This window comes from Anopheles nili, chromosome X (assembly GCF_943737925.1).
Source record: "Anopheles nili chromosome X, idAnoNiliSN_F5_01, whole genome shotgun sequence".
Lineage (NCBI taxonomy): Eukaryota > Metazoa > Arthropoda > Insecta > Diptera > Culicidae > Anopheles > Anopheles nili.
The window spans coordinates 9,025,214-9,034,780 of NC_071293.1; the positions used below are offsets into that span (position 1 = coordinate 9,025,214).

Consider the following 9,567-nt stretch of genomic DNA (forward strand, 5'->3'; position numbering starts at 1 on the left):
ACTTACTCAGAAATAATGGCTCGACCTATTCCAATGAAAATCGTAACCTTCGGTTTCCGATTCACCGTTGATTTCGTTGCTGGTTGATAGAAGAGATGAACCGGAAAAGCGCTTTCCGGTAGCCTGTTTAGATCACACGGGCCCAATGGAGTTACACAGAAACACACACACACACACGAACACACCCTTTGCGCGAGTAACGACTCGCACGAACCGCTCACTGAGAAATCACCAGAAGAAATGAGTTGGGTTTTCCGCGCAACCAAGTCCCAGGGCTGCTAGGGCGAGCGTTTGGAAAGAAGTATTTTAGTTGTGCAACATTCGAGCAATCTGATTGGCCGACGGCTGACGTACGTCCCGTCATGCAAACCCCGGATTGGTGGATCGGTTCAATGGGGGATCTGTGCTGACGCTGCCCTGCGCTAGTATTACATTTGGGAATTAAAATTATCCGTGCTTTATTCGCAATTATGCTCGACAAATTGGCAATATATTAGCATTTTTGGTGTGGATACAAATTTTCGCTCATCTTTCTTGTAGCAGTCTTACGATTGCGTGTTGCTATATTCAAAGATTATTTACAGCATGATGATATGCCAAATTGCCTTGTTTACTTGTGTCACTTAAATACTTCATATGTCACCCAAACAAAACATGAGCGTGTACTGTTTTACGCAAAAACCATGTTAGAAGTTCGACGTTGTGCACTGCATCAATGCACTACAACAACTTATTTTCATGTCCTTATTAAATTATCAATTATTGTTTTTTTGAAAATTATACCGTGTCGAGAAAATAAACGGACATTTTAAACAGCAAGTTTGCGCCCGACATTGGTCAGCTGACTGTTTTGATTATGTAAAAAAAAACAACTAGCTTTTAGCTACGGATAAAAGCATTAAGCCTCTCCTTCAGACAACTTAACACCTTGCGATTGGTTAGTTGACTTACTTTCTTTTCTATTATGTCCGCCCAAACACGTTATAGAAGTAGCAAGTAGCATTTTCCGATTCGCATGCGTACGCAGCATTTTAGTTTATTTCGAAAAAGGTTACATGGAAAAAGATTACATGAAGCAAAATACATTTCAAATAATTTTTCGGTTCATTTATCCTACTGCTAGTACGTTAATTAGACTGTGGAGGCGATAACAAAAAAACCTGAGCCCTTTCGTGAAACGGTACACACATACAGTAAATAAATAACTTGAACGTGGTAACATAGCCACATAAATGAGCCGATACGTTTCCTTTGCTCCTGTTAATCGTCATATGCTGCTGGTGGCAGCTTCCGTTCGCATGGGAGACTAACAAATCGTACCTTCAACACACTGAGAACAAACCAGACTAATTGCAGACGTTGCATTCGCTCTCGTTAGCTATTGTTTCTCGAAAAGTTTACGTTTAGCTCGGCAATGGGCGAGATTGGGTCTCCCTCGCTGCTTCAATTGTCCTACTCTAAAGCGTTTTAAGGCGCCCCATACTTCCTCTCATACTATACTGCTGCAGATCGCGCGTTTCCTTCAATGTTATCGTCCAACAATACTTCCATCAGTCTTAGCCCTTCCCGGGATGGGAGAAGTCCTGACATTTATTAATCTTTTTTTTTTCTTATAAAGCAGAATGATCATTTTAATCGCATATGTACGCATGAGTCTCAAAGTTGAGAATTACTTCCGTGTTTTTTTTTCGTACGATTTAGTTACTGATTTGTTAGATGATACAGGAAAAAATGGTCTACGTTTCGCGCGCGTTGCAAACCCCAGCTGAAAAGTCGCTCAGATCCAGCTCCGCCCAGGTGAATGTGTGTATTATTAATTGTTGTTTCCTGGTTTGTTTTCTTTTTTCGCTATTATTTGTTTAACGGAAGGTCAACTGGTGATGGTGGTGGTTTTGGTATTTTTTCAGTCATCAATTTCGTCCGCTGACAATCCATCGAAAATATTATTCACCGCCAAGTTCTGCAAGGATACAGAGAATAGCAATTAGCATAAAATCGAGGCAATCGAGGAGCGCTAGTTTGGCTGTACTTACCGGTCCGGAAGGCTCCTGGAATTTAGGCATACGTTCTTCCAGCGTTTTTGGGTCTTTCTCTTCGATGGGTTTTGGGGTCTCGCGACGATCTTTTATGTCGCCATTGCGGATCGGGGCGCTATCAAGGTTATTTATAATTTCATGAAACGTCTCACCGTTAGGAAACCGGATAAGTTAATACCGGTTAATACGATAGTTTGATTTGAGACAAAGCTACGTTCGATAGTTTTCTTTCCTCATGTAGCAATTTAATTTGATCTTCGTTTCTTGGTAAACAGGAAACTGATCTAAAAGATCTAAAAATTTGATAAAAGTAAATATTTGATTGTTTCAAATTTGTTTTCCAGCATTTTTTTCTATGCTTTGACAATCAAGCATTTTACGCTGAAAAGAATTTCCAATTGATGTACCAATAATAGTCATTTTGGTAGTCTGTCGTCCATATCGGTGGTCACAGAAAAACGTAGTACATCAAACTATTTTGCCATTAAATGCTTGCTTTATTGCGAACAAGCTCGAAGAGGTCCTTAAAAAAGGAGTCCAGAATTTTGCTTTGAAAATTTAAACAAAAACATTTCATATGCAGCGAGGAGGGAGGGAAGTTGAATTCATTCCATCGGAACTTTTTTTAAATGTGGTTTACAATCCCATATCCTCCAAAAAATGAAATATTTTTATTTTCAAATCAACAAAATCCTGAAGTCTGTTAAAAAAACCGTCAATTCGAAAAGTTCCAGGATTGTAGAGAAAATGCTGTCGCATAAGTTAACAGGTAATATTAAAACGTCAATAAATAAATGTACACATATTCTGGATATTAACATGTGGATTAAGAATCCGGGTGAAATAAATGTCCAGAATAGTGTACCTCATTTTACGTCCCCCGGAGGCAGAATATTACGAACGGTCTCTCTCAGTCCTACCCAACCCATCGTCGCATAAATCACCAATTATAACTTACCGGGTTAATTCACGAGTTGCTCCGTTGCTATACGTCGAGCGGTTCAAGCCGCGATTTTCTTTCTGGTCACGATTGTCCGTTTTACGCTCGTCTGCGATTATGCAAAAGAAAAGAAAAAAAATTAGTTTAGCAGCAGTTCTCCAATGCGCACCAACCATTCGATCGCAAAGCTAAACGCCAGTAAATGCTATCAACACGGCTTGGCAAACAAAGGGCTAGTGAGCGCAAGGACACAAGGGCGTAGGTTAGCTGTCGCGTGCGGGAGCAACAAACCGGCAAGGGGAAACACGGAAACGAAAATCAGCATCCTAGCGAGAAGCGTCGGTGTGTCCGATACATACCCGTACGTCTGTTACTATTCAACCTTCCGCTAGGGCTATACCTCCGCGAGTGCACCGGAACGCGCTCCTCGCTCGTTTTACCTTTCTCGTCCTCGTTGGTGGTACGGACTCGCCAGTTGACGACCGGTTCCGATGGTGCGCTGCGTCCACTTCCCGGCCGGGAGTGTTGCTTGTCATCGCCCTCCGTACTCTCGCTCTTGGTGTCCTGTTTGTCCTGCTCCTCAGCGGCCGCTGCAGCTGCCGCTGCCGCCGCCGCAGCAGCTGCAGCCTGTGCTTCTTCCTTTTTCCGTTGGAGTCGCTCCTCGATTTCCCGTTCGCGCGCAGCCGTATCGACCGGTTTGGCGTCACCGAACACTTTAGCCGCGGGGACGGGCGTAGGGCGTGGTCTCGGGGCTTCCTCTACCACACCGTTTTCCCGCTCGTGTGCCCCATCCCGGCCACTCGGCTCGGAGTCATCGTCCGAGTCTGAAGCGCGCGGTTTCGGCTGCTCGGGCAACGGAAGCGTGCGTGGCTGAAGGACGAGCTTTGGGCGCTCCATCGGTACGTCCGGTTCCCTGCGCGGTGTCATCCGCGCTTCCGGTGCCCGCCGGAACCCAGCACCACTGTCCCGGTCACGATCGAACCGCCGGCGATCGGCACTTGGCGATAACGGTGGCGGCATTGCCGGCCGATCACCCGTTCGCCAGTTACCACCGCCGCCCGAATCACCGGATGGCCGTTCGCGATCATCCCGGTCCCTGTTGTAGCTGTTATACGACCGGCGCATGCCACCACCATCACGATCGCGGTCACGGTCACGGTCCATCGGACGCGGACCGGAATCCGGCCGATCGCGCCAATTGTCACCAGAAGACGGTCGGTCGTTGTCGGAGGAAAAGTTGCCGTACCGATTCGTGCGCCGCTTCATGTCGTTCTCGTTAAACAGCCCGATACGGATGCGCCGGTTACGCACCATCGGTTCCGGCATGGCCAGGACATCCAGCAGATCGTTGCGCGTTGCGAACTCGATGTTGCCGAAACCCCGCAGCCGGCGCAGGTCACCATCGTCGCGTGGCAGCGACATCGCTACGATCTCGACGTTGTCAAAGATGTCGTACAGATCCTCCTCGTTGATGTCGTACGGCAAGTTGGATACGTAAATCGAGTAGGGTGGGTTTTGCGGAATGCTTTCGTCGTTCATTATGCGGCTGGCGCGGGGCGCCGTGGGCAAAGCAATCAACTGGGTGCGCCCCAGACGATCATCGTCGTCATCGTCACCATCATCACGGTCGTATTTTACGGGGACGGCAATCTGGCCCTGATTCAGCGCGGCCGTATTTCCATCGGTGAGGAATTCGCCTAGCGAGAGCTTGTTGTTCTTTTTTACTTTTTTCCCTTTCTTGCCTGCATGAGAGAATAAAAACGACAGAGAGAGGGGAAAGAAACAAATGAAACGTTTTCAGTCGTGTTGCCTAAAAAATTGCCGTTGCCTGCAAAATCATTGAAATCCAATTCCACCCTCGCGCTGAAGCAAACTAGAGCGTTCGATTCGATAGTGTAGCTTTTTTTCTCTTCTTCTTCTCCGCAATATGCTACGTCAGCTGCACGTACTAGCGAAAGTAGAAAAATCGTGGGATAATTGCTAGATTAGGTCAACGTTCATGACACACTCGCGTGTTTCTGCCCACCAAGCAGGCTGCATTCCCTGGTTGATTACTAGCTGCGTCATTGCATTGATTGTTGAACGAATGTTGAGAGGAAATTGTTTTTGAAAAAAAAAACCACATCTCCACACGAAATACTATGGCAAAGCCGTATGTGCTTACGCTGGCTGTACCCGGTTCTGCGGCCAACATTTCCACTATTCACTTATTATATAAATCTACATCTATACAGCACATTGCCTATTGCACCCTTGGAAATGCCATGGTGGCGCTGCGGTCGATTAATTTGTTGATATCATTCTACCACTTTCACAGCACACGCTTGTCTACATATCGAATCCAGTTTCGCTAGCAGGGGGAAACGGGGCGCATGAAGGCCACATTCGTTAGCGGGAGAAGGACGGGGAGGGGGGGGCAGCAATAGCACTGACTAAGATGGCTCGTTAGCCGATATAACCACATTCCAACTTTCCGTATTCACAACAAGAGACCCACTAACAGGTGGCGCATCGCGGAACAATTGGAAATTTATCCAGCCGATTTAGGTCGCGATGAAAATCGTCTCGTTGCGTTCGAACGAATTTGTCAATTTAGCCACGCGGTAATGTATGCCTAATTTTGCTTCCCAGCCACACGGGAATTCACGTACGCCTCGCACTCCGCGCCCTCGCGCTGGGAGTTTTTTTTGCCGTCTCGTACGGGAGCCATTTTTTGTTCGCGAATCGTTGGCTACGTGCACCGGCAGCATCCGGGAGGGCAGATCAGTTTACTGCAACATAAAATACGATAAGAAAATAGCACTTTTACCTGCTTGCGTAGCCATTATGTTGAACTTCGTCTGAGAAGCGATAATGAAAGGGCGAATCTCGAGTTGCTCGCACGAACAAAGCCGTTTGAAAGCTGTCAATTGCTGACGGCGCTGATTTTGCCTACGTGACATTTGCTCGGTGCGTGCGCGGAGCGTAGATAAACATTGCCATTTGTGTCGGTTATATTGGCTGGAAAACCGCGACAATGTGCTGCTGAAGGAGAGGTGTGCTTTGTAAAATTTTATTTTTTGAAATTTTTTCTCATTCTCAAACGAAATGTTCGAACCGTGACGAATATCTTGCGCTTTACGTAACGGAATGTCCCTCTTTGCCGCCTCATGTTTTGCTCGCTGTGCTAGGGCGCATTTCCAGCGGCCTCTTGTCAAAATCCTGCTTGATTATACAAGCAGTCGAATATCTGTTATGTGAATGTAAGGTACAATATGACGTACTATGGACCTTTATTGGGATCATAATTTTCCCTAACCTTACTCTATTAAACGCATACTTTTCTGAATGCTCAACAAAAAAAATTATAATGATGGTGACCTCATTTTTACTGGGTCACAAATCCTTTTAACTCTGTCCGAACATTCCTCCCCCACCATTTTGAGAAAAGGTCGTGCATCACGTGCATGCATGAAAAGTACCATCTCACGATAGCAATGGAATTTAGCTAGTGTTGAAAATATTCATACAAAGAATACTACTAAAAATGCCAATCAAATTGGACAACACAATGTGAGGACATCACGGCATGTTTAGAATTATTACTTATATTAAAAATAATCGAATGAAACAGAAGTAAATACTTACGATACTTTTCCAACAAGAAAATGACTCCTTTTTTTGCTTTGCAGAAAAGTTCGATGTTTTCTTTCACATTTTAAAATACGACTGGATTTCGATAGTATGTTTTACAGAAATTCCGGAACTAAGGACGGTGGAAATAAATGTGTTATTCATTTTACAATTGTGTGTAATACATAACTCGAACTGCATGGCTGGGACTAGCTTTATAATCAGTATTTTTGGTGCATTAATATGAACTACCATAAAAAGAAAAACCAAACACTTTTCTTTAGTTTTGTACCAGTAACTAGTCTCAATCTTTATTACGTTTGGATCACCACTCGCTGCTTCTAACGTGCGTTCTTTTTTGCAAAGCAAAAAACAATTGATGGTATGATGTTCAAACACAGAGAAAGATAAGGGGGTTGTAGTTGCGCGCCTCTATCCCGATGTGGTAGAAAACCCTCCGCACAAGCGTTGCGTGCAAATCCTCCCAAAAATGCACGCATCTTTGAAATTTGAAAAATAAATTCCAAACCGGAGGGCTTTCCCGTACGGCAGTGGATCTCGTTTGCATAAGTGGTGCCCTACACGAACCCTTCCTCATCTTTCCCTGGTGACTGCCTTTAGTCATAATCGTTGTTCAGAGATCCTTCAGATAGCTTCTCTCGGTCGCAATTTCAAATTACGGCCGACGTAAAAGATGTATATCTTGCTCTAGTCTCGCTTGTCGTTAAACGGTAAGGTTGATGTTCGTACCTATCGTGATTGAATGTTCGCCTATAGTACCTCTAAACAGTTCTTCGCATATCGATGTCAACACGCAGCGGAGCCGCGTTTCTTTGCCCTTAGAATTATGTTGGTAGCAACTGCTTGCCCCAAGCACCAATAACAATACTCTAGCAGATACGGGTTGCTGCTCGCCAGAACCTCTTTTCAGCGCTCGCGCTCTTCCGCGTGTCTTATAATGCATAATACCAGAATGTCTGCTCGGTTCTCTCCCGTTCTTCCTAATCAGATGGTTTGGCGGGCGAGGGCGGTTTAAAGCCGAATGATCTATCCTATCTGTCTCTGTGCTCCTTGCGATTGAATCGATACGATTAAAAGGTATATAGGGCTAATGGTCGTTCGTGTGTTGTTTTGTTGGGGTTGTTTCTCCTTCGCTTCTCTATTACATGTAAGATTACCGGGTTTGTCCGATTATGGAGATAAGTATTTAGAAAGCGAACAGCAGCAGGAAAGCCATCATAAGACAGAACAGACCCATGGCTTCAGACAGGGCGAAACCCAGGATAGCGTAGGAGAACAGCTGCTGTTTCAGCGATGGGTTTCTTGCGTAACCGATGATCAGCGATCCGAATACTGTTCCGATTCCGGCACCTGCGGGACGAGAGCGCGACGAGCGAATTACTCACCGGGATTGGTTTAAGTTTTTCCGCGGTTCTCGCACTTACCAGATCCGGCAACACCGACCGTGGCTGCACCGGCTCCGATGAACTTGGCAGCAGAATCGATGTCACGGGTGACCGGGGAAGTCTGGAATGACCGGACCTGTGGCAGCAAAGCAACTGGAGCTGTGTTCTGGGCAGCGAGAGTCTGGCTCTGCGAGATGATAGCGCTGCTCACCGGTCGGATGTACGCCTTGGCTCCATTGAGGACCTGTGTAAAAGTAGTGCACCAAAAGCGAGGAAAGAAAATTTAAAATAACGAATAACAAAACATGCATATAAACAATATTGCACTGTAGGGCACCCAGCTAGCAACAATTTCGATCCGATCACATGCATTATCGCGACCGTTTTAGCCAAAAGATGATTTAATTACGTAACCAACCAAACACCGACTCTATGTGATGGTTATGTAACGGGGAGGGCCGACGATATTTTAGGAATTGCAGCTGTAGTAACTATGGCCTTATCTCGTATTTCTACTTACCAGGCTTCGGGCAACTGGGGCAATGCGGGCAGCCGACGAGACGAACATGATGATGTTTTTGAGTTTAGGTTTTACTGGTACCTGAAGGACCTAGAGTGGGAAAACGGTATACGATTAGTTTGAGGTTAGAAGTACTTTGGTACAGCAAAAACCACACAAGAATGCACGTAATTGTTAACAATACAACTATTCGGGGCCAGCAGAATAGATGCTAATGAAAAGAATTGTAAGTTTAAATCGCTTGCAAGGGCGCCACCTTCGCTTCACCGGGTCAACCTAACCCGTACGCGGCGGCGGTTCGATTGTGTTACGTAATGAGAATTTTCTCTGCTATAGCTGAGATCATTTCACACCGGGATTCGCGCGACAAAATCAATACGAAAGAACCAATTGGTTGAAAAATTTCTTCCGCTTATCGTTACACAATCAACTAAGGCTTCCCGTTCCGCAACCGGTTACATAAAAAAAACTAGAACTAATGAAAACCAATTTTGCAACTGAGAGAAAAATATGGCCGACAGCGCCCGGTAAAGCGAATTCGAACTAAAACTTAGCCGGCGTTGATGTGGTTTGATTGCTGGTTGAGTTGAGGGATAAATCGCGCAAAACAATGTTCCCACGCACTTATACAACACTTGAGATGTTAGATGGAATTCTGGCTGGCCCCAAAAATTTCCTGCAGGGAGAAAATTTTCTAAGTCCAGAGCTCTACTCACTTCAAAACCGCGGTCGACAACTTTTCGAAGAACAGTGGAACAGTGCTTAGCACTTACGTTGCCTCGAACCTTCACTGCGGTGAAAAGAGCTAGGTAGTGTGAGTGAGATTGTCGTGTACGAGAGATGAAACGCACATAATCACGCTGCTAGGCGGAAGTAGCGTTACGTATAGTGCGGTTCCGGTAGAGGGCGCTGAACGTCAATCACCAGTGACAGCTCAAATAATCGAAGATGAACATTGCACACCTACTGACTAGGTTTCAAAGAAGTTAAATTGATGAATATGTTCATATTTTCAGCTTTTTTTGCTTTCAGATCTGATACACAACGCAATTT

The 9,567-nt window shown here is 45.3% G+C and overlaps 2 protein-coding genes across 3 annotated transcripts; both read right to left on the reverse strand.

The window, feature by feature from the left end:
• Positions 1-1,008: 1,008 nt before the first annotated feature.
• On the reverse strand, positions 1,009-5,862 carry LOC128729222 (eukaryotic translation initiation factor 4B). 2 transcript variants are annotated; one of them, XM_053822879.1, is made up of 5 exons: positions 5,786-5,862; positions 3,417-4,718; positions 2,995-3,085; positions 2,034-2,151; positions 1,009-1,960 (listed from the first exon to the last, which is right to left on the reverse strand). In XM_053822879.1, the coding sequence occupies exons 1-5, from the start codon at positions 5,799-5,801 to the stop codon at positions 1,904-1,906; spliced, it is 1,584 nt and encodes a 527-aa protein (XP_053678854.1). In that variant the 5' UTR covers positions 5,802-5,862; the 3' UTR covers positions 1,009-1,903. The 2 variants fall into 2 exon arrangements, with proteins under 2 accessions (XP_053678854.1, XP_053678853.1); XM_053822878.1 differs by having other exon boundaries at positions 3,336-4,718.
• A 1,102-nt stretch (positions 5,863-6,964) lies between these two features.
• LOC128729205 (ATP synthase lipid-binding protein, mitochondrial) lies at positions 6,965-9,284 on the reverse strand. The gene is made up of 4 exons (XM_053822862.1): positions 9,231-9,284; positions 8,515-8,604; positions 8,034-8,238; positions 6,965-7,959 (listed from the first exon to the last, which is right to left on the reverse strand). Exons 2-4 carry the CDS (start codon positions 8,560-8,562, stop codon positions 7,796-7,798), a joined length of 417 nt encoding a protein of 138 aa, XP_053678837.1. The 5' UTR covers positions 8,563-8,604; positions 9,231-9,284; the 3' UTR covers positions 6,965-7,795.
• Positions 9,285-9,567: the final 283 nt, after the last annotated feature.

Excerpts from the sequence above, each read along its gene's own strand:
- LOC128729222 (XM_053822878.1), bottom strand. Across the intron at positions 3,086-3,335 it reads GAATAGTAACAGACGTACGG|ACGAGCGTAAAACGGACAAT; the intron begins GTATGTATCGGA and ends GCATAATCGCAG. Across the intron at positions 1,961-2,033 it reads TCCAGGAGCCTTCCGGACCG|AACTTGGCGGTGAATAATAT; the intron begins GTAAGTACAGCC and ends GTATCCTTGCAG.
- LOC128729205 (XM_053822862.1), bottom strand. The coding sequence starts at position 8,562 with ATGTTCGTCTCGTCGGCTGCCCGCATTGCCCCAGTTGCCCGAAGCCTG. Across the intron at positions 8,239-8,514 it reads CCCCAGTTGCCCGAAGCCTG|GTCCTCAATGGAGCCAAGGC; the intron begins GTAAGTAGAAAT and ends ACTTTTACACAG. Across the intron at positions 7,960-8,033 it reads GGTCGGTGTTGCCGGATCTG|GTGCCGGAATCGGAACAGTA; the intron begins GTAAGTGCGAGA and ends CTCGTCCCGCAG.